Source organism: Neophocaena asiaeorientalis, unplaced genomic scaffold (assembly GCF_003031525.2).
Source record: "Neophocaena asiaeorientalis asiaeorientalis breed wild unplaced genomic scaffold, Neophocaena_asiaeorientalis_V1.1 scaffold273, whole genome shotgun sequence".
Taxonomy (NCBI): domain Eukaryota; kingdom Metazoa; phylum Chordata; class Mammalia; order Artiodactyla; family Phocoenidae; genus Neophocaena; species Neophocaena asiaeorientalis.
This window is the reverse complement of record NW_020171827.1, coordinates 444,317-467,790: the sequence shown is the minus strand read 5'-3', so window position 1 is coordinate 467,790 and position 23,474 is coordinate 444,317. Positions and strand designations below refer to the sequence as shown.

The following is a 23,474-nucleotide window of genomic DNA, read 5'->3' as shown; positions in this document are numbered from 1 at the left end:
TAACAAGAGTAGACCTATTGAAGGAGAGTGGGCCAAAACCAGACCCCAGAGGATCAAGGAGTGGACGGAAGGCGGGGGAGGGGTGGCAGGCCGCTGGGTGGTCATTCTTCAGAGAAAGTGGGCCGTGAGGAGGAACGAGGGCACAGGAAAATGCAGGTTCCACAAGGGGTTTCTGGAGAACAGGAGTAACCGGAAAGTAGAAAAGACTAAAAGTCATCAGGAGAAAGCTAAGAAAAGGGGGGAAAATGATACAAACCTTCAGTTAGACTGGAGTTTTAAATAATTTAGCTCATCCTTTTTATTTTATAGATGTGGAAACTGAGGGAACGCTACCTTACATTCTGCCATTACCATGAGAGGCAGCAGCCAGAAGATCTCAATTGCCTCCAATAAGTCAAAATAAAAATCTCTTAATAAGTGAAACTAGGGTTGCCGCTATACATTTAAAGTAAGAACTGCCTCTAATAATTCACAATAAAAATAATATCTTAACAAAGGATTAATACATGACCAGGTTGTATTATTCTCTTTATATTCTCCAGGTTTCAAGAATCTTTAAATTAAAAAAAAAATTCTTACTTATTCAATCTAAGTTCTCTTTTATGAAGATAACCGACAGAAAAAATATCTTGAAAGGCTTCAACAAATTTATACGTTTCAATATGAATGTCACCAGGGACGGGAGAATATAGTTTCTATACTGTATAGAATAAAGACCAGGCTTTGAATTGCAGATCCATCACAAATGTACCTTCTCTGATCTTTAGTTTTTCAACCTAAAGCATGTGAATAGCACCATAAACTTGCAGGGTTATTGTGAGAATTGAATGAAATCATGAATTTAAAAGCACCTAACAGCTATAAAAGCTACTCTCCTTAGAGCAGTGCTTCTTGAACTATTTGTGGAGAATAACCAGTTTTCTTTTCAATTCATTATGGACTGATACATTTCTAAAAACACAACTAAGGTGAATTACTAAAAAATATATCACAAATTTGATGTCTTGGGAATGTTAAATTACCAGAAAATCTAAGCGCTTACTTTCAACTTCAGTAATCTTGTACATCAAAGACAAAGAGGTTGCAAACAGGCACTGGTCTATGAGCCAATTTTTGAGCAGTACTTATTCAGAGCATAGCACGTGCGATAGTACAGCACAATAGTTCAAAAGCACTAGCTCTGGTACCAGGCAACCAGGGTTCAAAGTCTTCTCCATCACCTACTAGCTATGTAACTTCAAGTTCTCTGTGCTTTGGTTTCTTCATGTCTAAAATGTGATTGTCAAAAATACGTGTTTCACAGGGTTGTGGTAAGAATTAAATGAGTTCATATACATAAACCAATCTGAAGAGTGACTGGGACGTTTTTAAGTGCTAAGTATTAGAAATTAATATAATTAGTCAGTGAGTAATACACAGAGAAAAGGACATGATGTAATGTTTTTATGCAAATGTTGTTTTTCTATTTGTTTTTTTCTGTTGCTGTTTTATTTGGGGGAAAAAATGGAGATTTATTTTAGCTTACAGAAAGGGAAAACATACATCTTTTATGCATGAAAATATTGCTTGAAAATGTATTAAAATTTAATAGTTTTTTTTTTAAGCTTCCTATGTACCAGGATTCTTAATGTTGTAGAGTTTCCCATCAAATTTAGTCTCTTTTATCTCTATAAGAAAAAATTCAGGGAATTACACTATAAAAGTTAAGATGAATTCTGACTTTTTTGTAAGTAGAAAAAGACTTCAAAATTTAATTATATCATGATTCGTGAAAGCACAAAGTATTTAAAAGGGAGAAAAAAGAATTAACAGTTGAAAGAGTTAGAGCAAACTAGACAATGAAATAAATTTTTTCAAGGAAAAGCTCAAAAGAATAATACTTTTTCCAATGATACAATTAAAACATTGAATCACAATAAATTAGGGAAAAGTATATGAAAAAGAGGCATTACTGGACAGTTGAATTAAAACAGTATTTTCTAAAAGGTGTTTGATGGTTGGTCTTATTTACATAGACTAAAAACAACTTGCTCTAAATAATAATTAAGGGAAAAGAAATCTGTTCACTTTAAAGGCTATTAACAAGAAACCACTGATTTCATTGATCAAAATAGATTAGTTTATAAGGAAGAAATTCCTTTAGGAATCTAAGACACCTAAAATAAATAAAGCAAAAGCACATCATGCAAGTAACCCCACACAAATGGAGAGGAAATACTGGGGTGGAAATAAGCTTGCCCCAACAAATAAAAGAAAAATGTGATTTTCTCCTCTCTGTCTCTTCTGTTCTAACATGAAAGTATTTAGTAATTCTGGAAGAATGCCAACTCCAGTATACTGTCATCTTGAATTGGAGATGGTAGCAGGAGAAATACACTTAAGGCTTTTGCATTGACTTTTTGATCTAGTGTGATAGATAGAAGCAGTGGGTATAAGGATATGCCCTAGAAGGTAAAGAACCACAAGAAGGGACTCACCATGAGGCTGAGGCAACTGCTAATGTATACAAAAAGGACATCTAGGACAAGAAAAATTGAGATAACACTGATCTTTGACATTAGAAAAAAGTGAAGACGTTAAATGTCTTTAAGTCTTCAAGTCTTAAATGGCATTTTCTGATAATCACTCAAAATAGACAACTGATAATATGCCAAAATATTGTTTAGTTTGTGAGGTGGTCTCAGTATATGTACATTTAAAAAAATGAAACTACCAACCTCACCAGCAACAATAAAAAACGAAGAATATCAACTGGTTCATGTGCAAAAGAAGGTATGATACCCAAGAAAAAATAATTAGATGCTTAGAACTATGATTACAAATTCAGCTCTTTTTAGGGGCAGTTATCAAACTTTAACATGAGAACTTTTTAAAAAGTACATGTAGTGACAGAGTTTTTGGTGACCCCTCCGTATCCATTCCTGCCATCTTCCACAGAAATAGATTATTAGCTAGACACACGGACGCCTGGAAGAAACTATTACTTCCCATCTTCCCTTGCAGCTAGGGATGGCCATGTTCTAATCAATGAGATATAAGTTTAAGTGTCCTGTACAACTTCCAAGAATGTAACTTTTAAGGAGAGGAGGGGTACACACTTCTTCAATTCTTTCTCCTTTTCGTTGGCTGGAATGCAGACTTGATGGATGGATTTAAGCAGTCATCATGGACCATGATACAGAAACTCAGGCTGAGGACAGCTGAGCAACAAGACAGAATCCTGAGTCCTTGCTGCTGTGGACCATCCCACCAGCGCAAGATTACTGCCTCCTAAATTTTTTCTTTAAATGCGAGAGGGCAATACACAACTATCTTCTTTGAGATATTATTTTATGTTTTTGGTAATTCACAGCCAAAACCAATCCTATGTAAAGTGGAGTGCTACATGTGATAGAACCTAAAAGTATGGCATTAGTTTAGTTGAGCAGCAGGTAGAAAAAAACCATATTGCAGGCTGGAAAGCTAATTAAAGTTATATGTTTCCAAAATATTTGGTCAAATTGTCATCTGCTGAACCTTGGAAGACAGACCAAATGTTAAGTAAGTCTGCAGCAGTAGAAGTGCAACAAATGATTCAGAACCTTAAATATGAGCTGGCTCCCCCTTACTGTTCTTAGCAACAAGGAACACAGATTAGGACTGGCCAGCTGCAAGCTGAGATTTAAGAAAACAGAGCTTTTCTAAGAAAATCTCTGTTTATGAGTTACGGTCTAATTTGACTGAGAATTCTGTGATTTTGAGGTTTGCAGGTTTGCAAAAGCCAAGCAAAGCAATCACAAGCACTGGCTACAATACCATGGAAGATAGAATTGGTGCCCCATCATACATTGGCTCAGTTTTCTGGCAGTCATGTGATTAATAAGAGAGTTTCAGATGGCCTGAAAGGAGTCATCAGTAAGTTCAGAGGTGGGAGATAAACAGAGGCCAGAGGTCAATAAATAAGAGAGTCTTCAGGTTCAAAACTATACCCAGACATGACTTTCGACTACACTTGTTCATGGAACTGACAAGAAACAAATAGAATGAAAGCATACTAAATTTTTTAGGGAACTGGGCTGCCAAAGATACACCAGGATGATCTGCATATCATGTACAGCTCTTAAAGCAACTTCCATGTCTCTAATCAGCACCAGAAGAAAGCAGGCATGGACGTGTTAGAATCCAGGCAGAAGATCAGACTCCCTAATGCCTTTCACAGATATGGCTGTGAAGGTCAATCAACTGGGGAGTTTCTCTCACAGAGGGAAATCAGGGCTCATCAGATGGGATAACCGAAGAATGTCCTTCAGTGCTTGGGCAGAAAACCTTCATGATTTCTACCAAGCAGGGTTTGTTAATATGAATCAAATAGTAGCTGATATGTGTTTCACATTCTCCCATTTTTCAAATAGGAATTTTAAAAGTTATAATCATCTTATTTTTACTCCATGTTAAATGGGGAATTTATTGGGTTGCCCTTTAGTTTATAGCCATCAGTCCACAGAAAGCCACATCTGGACCTTCTAAAAAGGGTAGCACAACAACCATAGATCTTGGTACAGTAGGACAGGGTAACTAGATGGGGCTTGGGTTATCTCTCTTAGACAAAGGGTTATCTCTCTTAGACAAAGGATAAGTTCTGTATGTAGCAAGAAGAGTGATCAAATGGGAAACACTGAGACAGATACTACTAGTTGCTCCCCACTATCTCACTTACTCTTATTTCCAACGGATCCCTTTGTTTACAAATGGGAACAAGGCAACTCAAAATAAAAATTACATTGCTTGGCCTTTCTTTCTGCCAAGTGCAAACACGTGACTAAGTTCTGACCAATTGGATATAATCAAAGTAACATGTGTGGCTTTCAGAAAGCATTTAAAGGGAAGGAACACATACTCTTCTTTGCCTCTCACTTTCCTACAGACTAGAATGCAAATCTGATGGCTGGAGTTCAAGCAGCCATGTTGGACCATGAGATGAAAGCTTTAGCCTGCCTGCATCCCTGATATGCCAGAGCCTTATAAAGCCCTACTGCCTAGTCTGGACTTCATTTGCATGACTGAAAAATAAAATTCTACTTTCTTTATGCCATTACTTTTTTTCTGTCACTTGCAGACAAACTGAACTTCGATTTTTATATACATAAATATACTTGTGTGTGTGTAAGCTAGTTAAAGCCTTTCTCAATAGCAGTAGGTTTTATGATATCATAAAGAAACTCAAATCTACAAAGTATAATTGCCTAAGGAAAAGAGGTTGGTTTTCATGTAAGACCTGTAATTCAGTATTTCTTTCTTGTTCATGGAAAGCCTATAATAAACATTTATACTCGTCCCCACCTGCTATACCAGAATTAACGTTAGAGTTTCACTATACTTACCAAACACTGTAGTTACAAGTATTTATATAATATTATCCATGATTTAAGAATGTCAGTCCCTAAAAGACAGTTATCAAGTTTTACTGTGTTCATATTCTACACCTAACAAGTGCTTAACATATATTCTATAACCAGTTAATAATAGTTGAATAAATGCAAGACTCTGGCTCCTTTGGAATTAATTCACAGTGATGTTTTTTGGTCTTATTTCCAGAATTTAAATTGGTCAGATTTTAATAATCTGAGGTTCAAACTTTAAAAACAATTGTGGCTTACATTATCTAGTCTTTTCCCCACTGTTTGCTGCTGACTTAAGTTTTGGTACCTTTTGAGCAGTACTGCAAAGTCTAGTAGAACAGTCAAAATTACATGCACTATACATGCTCCCTTGATTTGTTGTTGTTTCTGTTAAGAATGGAAGGTCCTGGATAGAATAATGAGGACTCAGTGAATGCCCATCAGAGGATGATGACACGGATGAGAAAGGGGAGGCAAGAATGACCGATAACTGCTTCTCTCTCCTTATGCAGCAGCAAGTGAGAAAATGATCAGTGCTAAGAACTGCGGCTGTTTATGAGCAGGATTTTGAGCTGTATATTTAATATACATGGCTCTAGGGAAAAGGATAACTAGGAGGTAGAAATGAAGTTTCTTACAAAGTTTTTACAAGCAGGTTATGTAGGATGATAGCTCTGCAACACATAACCATTAGTAGAGCATTTTATTTACTTATATACACACTTCATGAAGAACGTACAGCTTATAGTTAAAGATGTTGTTACAGGTAAGGCACTCATTACTTCTATTTGAAGGTTTCCTCCATGTGGTCACATTCAAACAACTTAACACCCCCTTAACCCAGTGACTCCACCTGGATGGGGAGTAAAAGCTAAAAAGGGTATACTGACTATAGAAAGAGGTATTAACTTTTTAAGAGAAAGCATGTAAAAATTTTAAATTTCTCTTTAAAAGTATAGTACAATTTTTAATTGGAGAATTATCATTATCCCTAATGTTTCTAAAAATTATCCTACCTGAAAAAGCTAGATGCCATGACAGCAACAAATAAAGTTTGGAGGACCACAGGCTGGAGCCTGAATCTGAATCTGCCAGTTACTAGCACAGTAACTTGGGGCAAGTCTCTTAACGATGTGCCTTAATTTCCTCACCTGGAGAATGGGGGTAATAATATTTCCTATCTCGTGTGTGCCACGGTGAGAATTACATGAGTTAACCCCTATAATTTGCACATTACTTTCGACACATTATATGCTCAATAAATGTTGTCTAATAAGTATTGTTAGCTATTAGCCAGCAGGGGTCCACAGAACACTGAATCTCTAAGAAAGCAGAGTACTATGTTCCACTAAAGGGAATATATCAGTTTCTCTGCAAACATCAGGGGATTTTCTTGCCTATGAAAAGAGAACTTTAAATAAAGCAGACTGAGAAATACTACTCTAAGCCTTAACGTTATTGGTTCCAGAGTAAGTGCGATTCTTCAACAAATACACATCATCCCTGCTTCTTGTTCTTGTGCCCCTGGTTGCCATGTACACAGCGCAACCATATGGAGGTGAAGGGGGACAAACCAAGCGCTGTGCTAGGAACCGAGGATGTGGCCATCAACCAAGGACCAGGAAGACTTGTTCTCATGTTAGCCATGACTACAACTCAGTAGCTTTTGAACACTTATAGTATTTGGTAAAGAAAGTAATCTAACAATACTTTTTATTTTCTCATATAACCCAGAGCACCTAGCCCTACATCTGCTTATAGGAGGCAACTCCAGTTGGCATTTGACCCTTACCATTTTCATTTCCCTAGAACTGCAACATCCCTTGGCTTCCATGGTGTTATTTCCTTCTGGGTCTCCTCCTACACTGGCTTGATTGTGCCTTTTCAGCCTCTGTCACAGGATCCTTTTTCCTTTTCCACCACTCAAGTATTGATGTTCCCTGGACTTCTGTTCTTGGCCTGTTTTCTTTCTTTTGGATGATCTCATCACCCACAGCTTCCTCTACTCCTCAAATGCTGATGACTGCCAAGTATTTCTCTCCAGACCCTCATCTCCCTCCTGGGCTCTTGACCCATATTTTCTATAGCCTGCAGGAGCAGTTCTGGATTGCCTACAAAGGCCTTTCAGATTCAGTATGTCTAAAACCAAAGCCATTATCTTTTCCACCCAAATTCCTCCTTCTTCTCATTTCCTTATCTTGGTTAACTACATCTTCTTCTACTATGTCTTGAGATAAGCTACCAAGGAGCCATCCTTGACACTCATGCCTACCTTCCTCATCTTCCCTTCTGAGCACACACTGTAAAATTTTATCTTCTCAGTATCTGTTGAGTCCACCTTATTGTCTCCACCCCTAGAGCAACATGCCTTAGATTAGAACAACAATAGAGTACTGGCTCAGCAATAACATGGCCTGAGTTTTCATCAAGGTTCTGTCACTAACTGCATGACCATGGGGAAATTACTTAACATCTTTGGGCCTTAAAAATTAAATAAGCTAGTATATGCAATGCCTTCATAGCAGTATTTGGCACAAAAGTAAAACTCAAAAATATCAGTTCTTGGTTTTATTACTATTAGCATGTTAAGTAGTATTGATATTGATATTGTTCCATTCGCTGGGCACAAAACAGATAAATGAAAAAGTGAATCATTTAATTAACAGGTATTATTAGAATGGGCTGGAAGATTGTTACACAGTAGAAACTGAGGATCTAGTCCTATTATGCATTAAGTCGCTATGGGATTTCAACAAGTCTTTTTAACCATGTGAACACTGACCTTCACTCTATAAAGTGCAGATTAAAAATATCTAACCTAGATACTTGCTAAGGTTTTTGTGACAACATCCTGACAGTATGTGAGCCCTGTGGAATAAAAGAAGCACTCTGAAAGGAAAAATGCTTACTATTAGAATATGGCTTGACAGACTCTAATGTTTACAACAAAACGTTGAGGTAGAGAAAACATACAAAGGATTAAGGGAAGGGAGCGTCTCAGTTCCTAGAAGGAATAACACAATCATATTACAAAAGGAGGTGGAAAGAGGTGAGTGGTGATGATTCTTCTCTCTGAACCAGGCTAGAAGGACAATAGAAAGCTAAATCAATAGAAAATTTAATTACCTTCAAACCAATTAATCAAATTTGGGGTAATCCTCAAATAATACGGTATTTAGCACATGATGTCAAAATCTTCCAAATATAAATATAATACCATGTTCAAAAAGTAAATGATTTTCTACTAGATAACTGTTCCAATGATATGTATTCATTCTCTTGAAAAATTTAAAAGTAGCAAGGGAGAGAAGGGAAAAGAACAGAACTTCACTACCTCAGAAAGAAATATGACAAAAGATAAAAGCGTGAACAACCCTAGGGACTCCAAAAATAACAACCTAGTTAAAGATATTAAGAATGATGAAAAAGAGCCAGAAAACATCTTTGAGGGAAGTGTTTTGCCTAAATTATTTTGGAGGTGGTTATTCAGCAAACAGAAACACACCTGGGAATGCACCTGGAAGAAAACTTAATTATTGAATCCTTGTTGAATCATTCTGTTTTTTTTTGCAATTTTCTTTTCTTCTATTCTGACAAATATTGCTATTTACGTTTCCAAGCCACTAGGAATAAAACTAGACAGAGGGGGAAAATAAACAGAATAAAATACAAGTTTAATGTAATTTGCCTTTTATCAGATTGTGCTCCAGTATGGACACACGGATGACAGGGACTAATGAAAGGAAGAAAAAGAGCTCAGGATACTAATGAGTGAGCACGACTTTTTTGCAGATAGACTGGAAAAGTAGGGAAAAGGACAGGCTGGATGATATGAGAAAACTGCGACTCAGAGAAATCATCCTGCCAGATTGACCCCAGCTTCACGCCCTTGTGCCCCTTCACTGTCTGAGCATACAGTAGAGAGATGAGAGGACAGAACTTTCTCTGCAAAGCTGCCACTTCCCCTCTAGTTTGTTTTCCCCACAAAAAGATTCCCCTTTACCCCTGAGTACTCATTAGTTATTGGTTGTGGCATTTCACTTGGAAATCTCTGGGTATAGTAAACTTAGGGGTGTGTGAATGGATATCACAGGGCTAAAAGGGTTAGTATGGGAAACAAGACAAATTAATCCAGAAGTGCACAGTACACTGACAAATGATAATGGTAAACTCTGAGATAGATAATTCCATGGAATTAAAAGTCAACATAGGGCTTCCCTGGTGGCGCAGTGGTTGAGAGTCCGCCTCCCGATGCAGGGGACGTGGGTTCGTGCCCCGGTCCGGGAGGATCCCGTGAGCCACCTGCATGCCGCGGAGCAGCTGGGCCCGTGAGCCATGGCTGCTGAGGCTGCGCGTCCGGAGCCCGTGCTCCGCAACGGGAGAGGCCACAACAGTGAGAGGCCCGCGTACCGCAAAAAAAAAAAAAAAACACAAAGACGCTAACGTTAGTACGGTGCAAGTTACTTTAGATCCATGCAACTTGCAAGGAAAACAAACTGGTCATTAATTCATTCAAATTTTATTTACTGAGTGAGGGAGAAGAACCTTGTCTCCCAAGTTTAAGGTCTAGCTAACATAAATCAAAAGTCCACTGGATAACAAAATAATTTGTGTAAACGGTTAGGTCTTTTAATTCATTATCTTCCCGGACTGGGGCACGAACCCGTGTCCTCTGCATCGGCAGGCGGACTCTCAACCACTGCGCCACCAGGGAAACCCCAACCATTTCATTTCTTAAAACATATCTACCAACAGGACATTCTTGCATACTTCTTTCACACTTTCATATGTGAATTTGAGGACTAAGTGATTCTTTTATTTAGCATTAGAACATATTCTTGAGAAAAGAACTCTGCATATTGTCATTTAAAAAAAATATATGTGAATATACAGTTTATGTTGGGGAGTGACTGTGTAAATTCAATGCTGCTCAAATGGGGTAGGACCCAATTAAAGTTTATGTCCAAGGCCCCAAGGTCCTGGGAACCCTAATTACATCCTTGCCATATATCACAGTGAAAAATCCTCTCGTTGGGAAGTAAGTCTTTTAAATTACACAAGAAAATAAAAATAAATGATTCAAGTTTTCTACTTTTTAAAATCTCAGTATTATGTTAAAAAGACAACAGAGAAACCAGTAAAGTGACAGGTAATGAAAACAGTAAAATTTATGAGGTATTTATTAAAAATTATACAAACACAAATCTCTCTCAAACCAGAATCGCATCTCTTGCTTTGTTCTATGTAGTTTTCTTGCATATCCCTATAAATCCCATTACATATTTCAAGAAATCATCTTACCCATTTAAATAAAAACATCCAAGGACTTAGTTAATTTTCCAACAGGATTAATACATTTGAATAGAATAATTTCAGTCATATGATTGTTTTAAATTAGTATATTAAGTAATTTAGACACTTTTCTTTGTAAAGGTTGCCTGATTTAGTACATTCCCATATGCCTCCACACACGTGCTAACACTACCAGGTTATCTTCAATCTAGCTGCCATTACGGGAGTAGCTGCCAACTTTCAACCAACTGAAGAGAATAATGAATCGGCTTCAAGTTGGCTCATATGTAAACTTCTACCGCTCCCAGCTACAACAGGGGCCAATTTCAACTGTAAAGAAAATTAATTAAAAAGATTTCACCTCCACTGTTTGAGAAACATGGCACCATGAACACCACTGAACTAACAGCTTAAAAGTACGCAGCTTTATGTAAAATCCCACAGTGTGGAATTCAGTATTAAATGCTGTAGGTTGTTTTAAAGATTGGATTTTTTGAGGAAACAGATCAGGAAATGCCTCGTCCCTAAATTCATAACATGAATATTTGAGAAGCCTCACACTGCTGGAGAAAAAAAATAAATAAATGAGACTCTTGTTTGTTAAAGGTTCATTACAAAAAAGACTTCAAAGGCTTCAGAGGAAAAAAGATGCAAATGAAAAGGGCCACATTTATACTCCTTCTAAAAAACAGCAGGAGTGAGCACCAGACACACCATTTTAAGTGAGAGCCATTGTATGAATTTAGTGTTAGGCATAAACTAGGGCAATGTGGTAATATCAGACCCTCTTTCTAAGAATGACAATACTGTATTAAATTTTAATAAACACTGAACAAAACAATTTTATGCTGGATCAGTTATCCAGACTAGTGGTTCTATAGAAACTCCTGAAACTTTGGTGTTTCCAAGAATCATGAATCTATTTGGCATAAAGCTATGCTAGTTTTTATAGGGAAAAGTAAGCAAATGTCAGAGCAGAAGAGTGCTTAAAATATTTCATTTATTTCTAAATGTCCATCATAGTTGGAAATTATTCACTGGATAGATGAACTTCCCTGAGAGGACAGGAAAACTTTTCCACTGGAGAGTAAAGTTAGATTATAGAGTCCTTACAAGATTGAGGCTATACTATTCTTTACAAGCAACAGGATAGATGGGACAAAACATACAATTTTTTGGTTCTGATGAACTCTCTAAAATTATATATAGTACAGAGTTAATTTTTTAAAAATCACCTGGAGATGCTAACTGGCTAGACTCATATTCTCCAATCCCAGTGAGTCACAGCACTTGAAACTGAAATTGTGGATGGATGGGTGGGATAGGTTGTCTTCTCCAGGCATCTCTAATTTCCTCTCCAGGGATCTCTGATATTTCCAGTGCTGGAAATACTGGAGATCCCTAGGTAGGTTCTGGAGTCTTCCACACAGTTGGGCTAGTTCTAGAAAAGTCACATGGATGCCACAGTGTAATTCAGAATCCAAAGAAAGAATAATGAGCTTAGTACTATTTTCTGATACTTTGATGGGATCATCTTTTGACCCCTATTTAGCTCATGGATGCTGTTGAAACTGTCCAAAATGCAACAGATTTAAAAGGTCCATCTTTGGAGTAACATAAAAGGCTAAAACTTGTTGGGAAATTGTTGCCCAGTTAAGTAGCCACATTAATTTCCCAAACAACTGAGTCAGCACTCACCCAAATGGAGGTAAAAGGAGTTGTTGATTCCTTAACCTCGCTGAATCACATGAACACAACTATTTGGAAAGTGTTCTAGTCCATTCTGCACAACAGGCTGCGTGTCTACACTCGGCAAAATCTCGTGCAACAGGTATGGACTCTGTGCATTATTTGCTACTGCTCTAGTAAGCAAAAGGCAAGAAATTTCGCAGGTGTAACCAATTATCTGCAATTCTGAAAACATGCTATTCACCAGCACCAGCGTGCCCAAAAGGACCCTCTTACATCAGACAAGTTTACCTATAATAAGCTAGAATAAATGCAAAGGAGGGATACAGGCCAACAACAGACATCTAATGTAAAAATCCTTATTCTTTAGCCTTGCTCTCAGTTCTGTTCAAGATCAGGAAGTATTAGAGATCCATCATTATTCTGTTTTCAACTTTGAAAGCTGTATATACTTAACGATTATAATATCTTAGAATAAATATATTTTCTATTCACTGATTTGAATATTCGAACAATTAGCTATATTTGCTTGAATGCACACCAAGTGTCTTTATTTCTGGTAGTTAGGATAATCAAGAAATGCCTGGAGGTGAAAAAAAAAAAAATTAGACACGTAAAGGGAAGATGAGGAAGGAAGGAGAAAGTAAAAAGAAGAAAAAGATTTTTAAAAGATCTGTATGTAGTCAGGATAAGTGACTAATTGAAGGTGGAAAAAATAATTGCTTACAATTTGTATAAAGCAATTATATCCACGTAGTACTTGGTACAAAGGTACATAATTATAAACAAGAAGATGGAAATAAAGAGTTGTATTTTAATTTAGAAAAACAACAGAGGAAAAGATTATGGGAAAAAATTATGGAAAGTAGAAAGACCCAGGCCACAAATATGCCAAGATAAATGACACAGCCCCAGTGGGGAGAACAGTGCCCCAGACGAGAATGTTCTGTATGACCTTGGCCAGCATTATTTCCTGCCTTTTATAATCACAAAAGGCATTCAACGTTCGGTGATGATGAGAAGTAGGGTTTTGAAGAATATAATTATAGGCTGCAAGTGTTTTCTGTGGAAGCAAAATTATCATTCATGTCTGAGATTGTGTAAATGTGCCTTAATTTTGGTCAATGGCAATTTGAACTTTTTAAAAAAACAGAATCCCAAAATCTCCTTATAAATCCCATTCTGCAAGAAAACCACAAGGATAAGTGTGTAAAAGCAAAGACATTCCCAGATACTCTTCAAAAAAATGGTATCTCAGAGAAAATTATCTCTTTTGTAGTGACATGATTTGACCTACCTCCACGTCAAAATCAGTTGACAACTTCAAAAAGCCACATTAAAGGAGATTTAAGCAGAGCACAGCTAAAGCAGTTTTCATCTACTAGGTCAGGTACAGAAATGCTCACAACGCACATTACCTTAGCAAGACTGGCAACCCTACACAAATCAATGGGGTGCGACGCACAGATGGAAGGTGGATAAAACTGAGGGGCAAGAAGAAACCACATCAAGGGCGTCTAAGGAAAACTTAAAGGCTTTGAAAGCTTCCAAAGTCCCACCTCTCTCTGGTACCTTTAATTGTGGCGACCATAAGTGCATTTTTGCCACATGCTTTTAAAAGAAAAAAGGAGATGGTTGTTTCTTAAATGCTAACAGACTTACTTGTCTTTCAGAAAATCCACTACTCTTTTGAAGTCAGCCACGCAGTATTCTCTTTTCATTTCCATGAGCACAGTGTCAGAGGCAGACTGGACTGGTATGTGCAGAAAGGCATAGACTCGGGGGTGATTAAGGATTTTTGCCATTTCCTTGAAAAAGATGGAAGGAGAAAACAATCACTGTAAGAAAGCAGAGAACGGTTTCCCTCAGATCAATTCTCACGAGTACAAGCAAATACACACAGCTGAAAACGGACCGATCTTCTAGGCTCCCCGAGTGAAAGTCCACTGGCCTCACTCTAGGGTGACATCTGGGAATTTAACATGACTTTCGGAGGATTTCACAGAAGTGTTACTTCCTCACGGTCATTGCCTCTCTTAGGTGACGAAACAGACATAAAGTCGTGTAATGCCTTGAGAGTAAAAAAGATTTTTGCATACTTCAAAATAAACACCACTCCTCCCTTCCCTCAAAGCAGTGTTATATTCTGCCCTGTTACATTAGCAGCAGAAGCAGCAACATTTAAGGCAAATGGTCAAAGTTGTAGAATCCTGTATACTTGAATAAAGTTCCCAAATTTAGGGCAAGTCAACACTTTTTTTTTTTTTTAACGCTGAAGGAGAAAAAGAAATCTGTTAACTCACCTGTTTCTTTTTTAGCTAGTTAGCAAACACTTATTTTTGAGTTATCTACTATGCAAAAGGCAGAGTATCAGACAATGAAGCCAACCAGTTCACCAATGGTCACCTACTGCTATCTACCTTTAAGCTGCAGAGTTCCAAAGAAGAGAAATAAAGAAAGAGCAGAAAGAAGAATCTGTCTTGCAAAGTTAAAGAGAGCAAGTTTAAGTGAAACAAATTAGGAAATTCAGAGATTGTTCTAAATTCCTCCAAGGATACAAAGTGGGTAGAAAAAAGAGTGGTAAAAGGAAAACGGTGGTAAGGAAACCATTTATGTGAGCAAAAAGAAAAATGTGACTAATTTATGGCCCATCAATGGGTTGGGGGAGAAGAAGGAAGGAGAAAAAGAGGGGGAGGGGAAAAGGGGGGAGAAGAGAGAGAACACTAAAGGTCCAATAGAGATAAAAATGTCAAGAAAGGAACTGCTCTTTAATAACTTGCATGTGTCCAGTGATTTTTAGTTTTCAGAGTACTGTACCATACTTTCACAAAGTACTGTACCATACTTTCACATCTGTCATCTCGTTTTATCATTAGAACAGTATTTTGACGGATCTTATGGAGTCAAAGAGCCACCTAATTGCATACAGTCACCTCTCTTAGCTATTCAGGGCTCAGTCATGCATATGTATCACCCATACCCTTCATTCCTTCATTTTCTTTCCGTTGACTATAATATTAGTATTCTGACCAAAGTGGAAGAATAGAGTGACGAACTCAAACTAACCATCTTCTTAGGAGCAGCTTAGTTGGTTTAAAAAATCCTTCTAAGAGATTCAAATAACCAAATGATACTACTCATGGATATCCTTTATTGACCTTCTCCTCCAGGAATTAATAAGGATATACCTTGTTATATATAGATTACTAAATTGGAACTGAAGTTCAAGAATTTCTTATTTAGCAGCAAAATAACTGGCTAACACATCATCTGAATATTTCCTTCACAAAAGTGTTCCTTTTCTTGGCTGGGTATTTAGTTAGAAGGCTCTTCATCTCCTTACTCAACACCTTCCATGTATAATAAGGCTGTGGGATACAGGGCAACATTTATCACTACCTACTCTGCAATAAATATGTTGTCCTCCTGCTAGATTCTCTGTCTTTCAGGTTTTTCACACTTGAATATCAAGATTCTTGAACAGTGTGAGAAAAACAAATTACACAAAATATCTGTTTTCTAAAGGCGCAGGACTCAGCTTTAGTTAACTTTCAACATACACACTGTGGTAACAAAAAATGACACCTTAACAAATAACACAATTTGTGAAATGAAATTTTATTCTCAATCTCTGTGCCTTGGTTTTCTCATCTGGAGAATGGAGACAATGGTAATACCCACCTCACTGGGCTACCAGGCCGTTGTAAAAATAAAATAAGATAATCCAGTATGTGCTTATATGTTGGCTCTCAATACATAAATTATCTAACATTCTTCTTCCCTGGAGAGTATTTATAAAGTTCATGGTAACACGTTTTCATACACATGAATGGGACTTTATCAATAAACAGAATAGCTTTTCAACAAGGCAGTTTCCGGTGAAGGAGAGATAACTTGTACTGACTTGCAAAATCTAAATTTGAAAGGGGTTCCCAGTAAACATGACCCAGGGCCAGAAAGGATGCAGTTTCTGTTGGAAACGCTCAGGGTGGCCTTCTCCTATAAACAGGATACTGCACTAGATGAAGCACTGCCCTATGATAGTATGACAATTTTCAAATTAAAATGTTAATAGCAAACAAGTAGGATAAATTTCGTGGGTTTTTCCCCTTTGGCTCAAAATTAGATTTCCCGCTAGTAACCATCTTCAGCTTCATACTACAGACTTTGCAACTTTGTAATAGTAGGCACCAGAACACAAAATAAAAATAAACTTGCCCCTTATTTAAAGTCTGTATTTCTTCTACTAAAAGAATCACGACTTAACATAGATTAATGTACCCCAAAGAGACAAAGTACATATTTTTTCTTTTGTTTTTCCTTTGATCCCTCTTCTCAGCACTGTTGGTTAAGAGTAACCTTTGGGCTACCTCCCCTTTCAAAATTCTTCTCTATTTTTAAGGTTCAGCTTAGAGTTACAGATCCTCTGGTGCAAGAGATGACTTCCTCCTCTGTGATTCCTCAGCAACCTGTTCCTGGTGTTACCAAAATATCTCCTTGGTTCTACTCTGCAACATGGGTCATGCATCTCCAGATGGAAGATGGACAAGGGCTGCGATTACGTTTGACTCCTCTCTGGATCTCTACAATGGCTAGGACTGTGCTGAGTATACCGCCAAACATATAAACGCAGATCTGAGCCAAAACTACATCAAGATACAAAGAGAGAGATTTAAAATATAATTGCTATTTGATAGGAAGACAAATTTTCAATTAGCTCCATTTGGTTACCATTTATTTGGTAAATAAGCACATATTCAGGCAGGTAAACAAGCAGATAGCCTGTTTTAATTTTAGAACAGTGAAAAATTATATATGAATATGTAAGTAAATATATATCTAAGAAAAGATCAGATTCTTTATAGGTAGCCCCACCATGGGTTATAATTCTAAAAGTCTGTTGGAGCCTTGGATTGGAATTACAATGCACATTCTTACGGAAATAATTTATAAATGGTGTGCCCAAGAACAGCAGCCATGAGCAACCCTAAGCTCAGAGCTGGGTAAGAGAGTCTGAGTAGACAGGCAAGTATGTGTGCAGACATGTGTGCACACAGGCCTGTGTAGGTCTGTGTGTGCATGCAGGCACATGTGTGTGTTTTAAGGAGCCCTGGTAGCAACTAGCATAGAAATAGCATCTATTTTAATATACAGTCATTTTTAATTTAAGAGTTGATGTTCCAAGGCTGCTTAAAATAGATGGTGACTATTTCATAGGTAAAGACCAGAGAATGTCTAACAGATCAACAAAACAGTATTTCTACCTGGTGTTTTCACATGGGGTCTTCCTATTACAAATTGGTGTTCATCTCACTATTTGTGATTTTTTAATGAACTTAAAAAGCAAAGAAAAAATAATGAATGAAAACAGGCTTAATTTTAAAAAGCAATTTATGTATGGCGCATTTTTAAAAGAAATGTTAAGTTTCACTTTTATTGCCCAGCAGTCATCAAACTAATCATCATATTCTACCTGGTTTTGAATATATGTACTACCAGCTGAACAGTCACTCAGTGTATATAATACTTGCATTCAGATGTCTCTGCATTCACAGTGAAAGCCCTCTCAGATTATAGCTTTGTTAGGAAGTACTGTATCTGCATACTTAAAATGCTAAACTTTATGTAACGTCGCTATGTTTTTGTTTTTCAGCTAATCTAAGATATATGTTGAAGCAAGAAAATACCTCAAAAAAAAAAAAAAAGACAAACTATACCATTTACCCTTAGGCATGAAAAGATAGCTTATTTAACATATAATTCACATACCATACCATTCACTCATAAAACGTATGCAATTAAATGTTTCTTAGTATATTCACAAAATGGTTCAGTTTGCCTGGAAATTTCTTGTTTATCACTCAAAATTAAACTCCATTTGGGGTGGAACTTTCTGTGGCCCATACAACACTTAATTTCTTCATCCCCTGTTCTACTTTCGTAATTGATATACAATTCCATTCCAGTATTTATTGAAAACTGGTTAAGAAAAAGGACTCAGCAGTCTGACAGGCTTAGGTTCTACATTTAGTTATTTCATTTACTGCTCTTCATTGGGGACAAATTATTTAAATGTCTCCGAATGTTCATTTTCTTCATTCATAAAATGACAATGTATCAGTAGGATGCATTAGGTTATGCTGTATAGCGTACGATCTCAAAAATCTCAGTGGCTGAGCCCGCGCGCCACAACTACTGAAGCCCGCGTGCTGCAACTACTGAGCCCGCGCGCTGCAACTACTGAAGCCCGTGCTCCGCAACAAAGAGAAGCCACTGCAATGAAAAGCCTGCACACCGCAAGGAAGAGCAGCCCCCGCTCGCGACAACTAGAGAAAGCCCGCGTGCAGCAACGAAGACTCAATGCAGCCAAGAATAAATTTAAAAATTAAAAAAAAAAATCTCCGTGGCTTATAACAACAAAAATGTAATTCTTCTTCATGCTACATATCTTTCATGGACTGGCTAATAAAGCTTTGCTCAAGTTGTTTCCACTTGCAAACTGTGAATGTGGAAGAGGGGGAGGAAAAGAGAATCATTGGCTTAAACCTTCTTCCCGCATTTCACTGGTTGTTGCAAGTCACACCCCTGCTCCTGAGCTTAACTAGGCAGATATTCTCACGCTCCCACGGAGAGGGAAAGCAGAATATTTGGTAAACGGTGATACGATCTACCATAGAGATAATAAAAATACCTGCACTGTGGAGGGAGGAGTCAGATGAGATACATAAAGTATCGATACTCAGTCGAGTGCCGGACACAAGTGAGTGCTTCCCCATCCAAGGAGGCAGTTGTGTTTACATGTTTGTTTATAAAATGCAAAGGAGGTTACTGCGTTCTTTGCATCCCCATCCCAGAAACACAGTTTTCTGTTTAATAAATACTTGTTTGGCTGCATCATTTCACATACCAAGCAACCATAACTAGAGCAGTGAAATCACCAGAACATTGTTTCGACTCTGTACCGCGTGATGTGCAAAATGAAAGTTAGCATCATTTGGGATAATCAGACCATAAACAAGTAAGAGTTAAATATTTCTAAATAAATCTTTAATATCTGCCTTCCCATTGGGTTCTTTAATTATTTACGTCATATTTGGGAGAAGCCAATAGAATTTGTCTGAGTTGAACACTCAGTCTAACTGGGTTGCATGTATTATCCCCATTAAATTGATCAGGTATTGATTTGTTCTTTTAGTGTCTGGTGGACATGGTCTATTTTGTAATGGAAAAAAGGGCAACTATATTTTAAATATATATATATTATATATAGATAGATATATAAACATATATACTTTATATATACATAATTTTTAACATACACCAAAGCATGTTATAGTGTTTGAATCACAACAGATTTTATTGTTAGCTTTCTTGTCTGTTATTTTATTTTAAAATTAATACAGTAAAATTGACTTTTTTCTATGTGTTCAGTTTCATGAATTTTAACATAGGTGTAGATTCACGTAACCATCACAACAATCCAGATACAAGAACTCTTTCGATTTCTTGGCATTAGCAGAGCAGAATAATAATTTAAAAATAAAACAAGACACTGATAATATCAGTTGAACATAAATGTGTGTATAATTACAACTCTTAGCATTTTGACATTAGTATTAATGTATATTCTTATCTTCATAATGTGAAGTCTGATTATTGACTCTGACACTAAGATGAGTGGTAATGGTAAAGGGGGACTGAAGTCCTTTTAACATTTCTATGAAAGCTAATTAGAACAGACGTTTTGTCTCAACTTATTTTAATGCAAATATTGAAAATGTTAACTCTTTGCAGTTTAGAAGTGAATTTCCTGTTATAATTAAGTTATAGATCAAATATAAATGAGAATCTGTTCACAATATCCACTCCTTTTCATTTGGGATATAAGGATTGGAAGTGTTCTCTTTCTGTGCTCCCTTGTTCACTTTCTGATGCTATTAATGATAATTTATTTTTAGATGGCTGAAAGTAAATGTAGGTGCTGGTAATTGACTTAGTGGCTGTTACAGTGTCATTAATGAAAAAATGGATGAAATATGACTCTGATCTTATTTTAGCTTGACCTATATGACCTTTGGAGCATTGAAGGTGACTCCTAGGAAATAGGATTTCCTAGAACACAGGCACTGATGTTTGACCTTTAGCTAGAATTCTTTGTAGGATTTACTCTAAAATAACCATTTTGATTAATCAACTGGGTTATCCAATCATTCATTCATTCAACTGTAATTTAACTGTTTAAGCACCAGGCATTAAGCAAGGAAATGGAGAGAGAGAAAAACACTGTATACTCTTGGGGTATGAGTGTGCATGGTAAAATTGTAGGACAGGGAAATACGAGCTATTGAAGTCTGTACAGTGTGCTCTGCCATTGAGAGTAAAACTACCTAAAAAAGAGATATTTAAAATAACATAACATTGCTACAACAGGGATGGACTTTGAAAACATTATACTAAGTGAAATCAGCCAGACACAAAAGGACAAATACTGCATGATCTCACTTACAAGAGGTACCTAGTATAGTCACATTCATGGAGACAAGTGGGGGGAGAGAGGCATGGGGAGTTTATTGTTTACTGGGCACAGTTTGGGACAATGAAAAAGCTCTAGAGATGGACAGTGGTGACGGGTGCATAATACTGTGAATGTACTTTATGTCCCTGAACTGTACACTCAAAAATAGTCAACAGGTAACACACATAAGGCTGTACATCTTGTAAAATGATCCACTAACCTGTCATATCAGTTCTGCTTCTTTTAGTCTAATAATATCAATTATATCTTTAAAAGTACATTTGGGAAAAATAAGGAGTACACTTGGGGACCACTTAATGATTCTCTACCTATTTACTCTTTTATCAAATATACCCACTGTGACGTTATTTGTTGAAATCACTTTAAAGAGAGAATTGTTTGTTTGAGGGTTGGACTCACAGATCTTATAGGCTGAACCTGTTACATACTTCTAAAATAAAGATGCATATGGTAATTAGTGTACATAAAATAATGAAAAACACTGTTCTTTTTAAAAATGAATGTTTTTCTGTATTATAAAGGTAATATATATTCATTTTTAAAGTTTTGGAAAAACAAAAATAGAAAGAGAAAAATAAATCATAGTTAAAGCAATACTGTCACTACATCTTGAAACAATTATATTATAAAATTATATTTGATACCATTTGGTGGGCTTGGAGAAAGTAAAATGATTTTCAAAGAACAAAATATTAAGTTAATAATATTTCTTAACAATATATCATTCAGTGTGAGCTCAATTTCTTCAAAAATGAAAGAAGTAAACCTTTCTTCTAAGCAGGGTTCAAATCACCTAGGCATTTATACTCAAGGGGCTCATTCCACATTAGCATAACAGGAGAGAGAAATGTGAATATGAAAACAACAAACAGAGGAGAATCAGAGATAAGAATCAGCAAAAATGCCTTAGAATCATTCCTGAAGAAGTTATTACCATTTGAGTAACTCTGTCCCTGGAGCTATGATGAGAGAGTAAAAAAAAAATAAATAGACCTGAAAGAAATTTCTTTGTTCAAAAACAAAAACAAAAATGAGAATGAAAGTAAAAGGAGAAAAGAGGTATGAGCGATTCTTCCCCCATTCCCAAATTTATTGTAATGTAAGGGAATTCTTAAAAACATGGGCCAGAAGAAGTCATTCAATTGGAACGATTATTAGAGGGAAGAAAGCCCTCAGCACTCGCCAAATCACAGTACTATCACGTGGTACAGCAGCAGTAGGAACGGTGATAATAGTGATGAGCGTCCTTATGTGCTAGACATTTTGCTGACTCACAATGAAACCTGCAGAGCTCTGGCGGGGCCTTCCTGGGTATAAAAGTCCCTCTGCGACCCCCACTTCTTGTTTGTAGAAAAAAAGGCTTTAGTCCCCTAAGCCTCCCCCAAATTCCAAAGAGCAAACTCAAGTAGTTACTAATTATGGTAGTGAGAGAACCAGAAACAAAGGAAAAGCAGTCAAGCAAGAAAACTAGTAAGAGCTTAAACAACAGTTTAAGGATAAAACAGAGTCCTAGTTCCTCCTCAAGGGATATACATAACAATTTGATACAAATCTTTGAGTTGTTCTGCAGAAACTAAGACCCACAGCCAGGTGGAGGCTGGTGATTACATGCTGATCACAAGCAGTAGGCCCCTGACTGGCTGGAACCAGAAGGCTGATGATAAAGATTCCCAAAACATCACCCTGTTACCTCACCACCAACCAATCAGAGAGAAGTCCATGAGCTGCAACCCTCACCCCAAATGCTGCCTTTAAAAATCCTTCCCTGAAAGCCATCAGGGAGTTCAGGTCTTTTGAGCATGAGCTGCCCATTCTCCTTGCTTGGCGCCCTGCAACGAATGCTGTACTTTCCTTCATCCCTGATGCCAGGAGACTGGCTTTGCTGCCAGTCAGGCGAGCAGGTCCAAGTTCAGCTCGGTAACAACACTCATTATCTCCTTTAAATTTCTGAACAAACCTAGAGAGTAGTTTTACTGAATCTAACACTCAGGGAAGTTACAACCTTGTCCAAGGCACAGTGGTACACCTGGAGTGTAAATACAGTCACCCTGACTCTCAAAAGTTACCAACCCCCAAATATGTCTCTTTTGCATATGGATTATTTTGAGCTGAAGGCCATTGAGAACCAGCAGACTCAGGAAAAGGTCTAAAAACAGGGCCTTTGTTTTCCTTTTGTAAAAGGAATTTCTATTTATAAATTTTCCATCTCTTTTTTTTGGCTGCATTGGGTCTTCGTTGCTGCGTGTGGGCTTTCTCTAGTTGCGGTGAGCAGGGGCTACTCTTCTTTGCGGTGCACTTGCTTCTCATTGCCGTGGCTTCTCTTGTTGCGGAACATGGGCTCTAGGTGCATGGCTTCAGTTGTTGTGGCACACAGGCTCAGTAGTTGTGGCTCACGGGCTCTAGAGTGCAGGCTCAGTAGTTGTGGCACACGGGCTTAGCTGCTCCGTGGCATGTGGGATCTTCCCAGACCAGGGCTTGAACCCATGTTCCCTGCATTGGCAGGCAGATTCTTAACCACTGTACCACCAGGGAAGTCCCGAATTTTCCATTTTTAAAGGTAGAAACTTTGGGGAAAAAAG

The 23,474-nt window shown here is 37.3% G+C and overlaps 1 protein-coding gene across 1 annotated transcript in view; it reads right to left on the bottom strand.

Moving 5' to 3' along the window:
• CDKAL1 (CDKAL1 threonylcarbamoyladenosine tRNA methylthiotransferase) overlaps positions 1-23,474 on the bottom strand; it is a 624,055-nt gene that overhangs the window by 211,355 nt on the left and 389,226 nt on the right. The window contains exon 11 of the mRNA XM_024740415.1: positions 14,022-14,167. Coding sequence (XP_024596183.1) covers positions 14,022-14,167 — 146 coding nt within the window. The remainder of the gene's footprint in view (positions 1-14,021; positions 14,168-23,474) is intronic.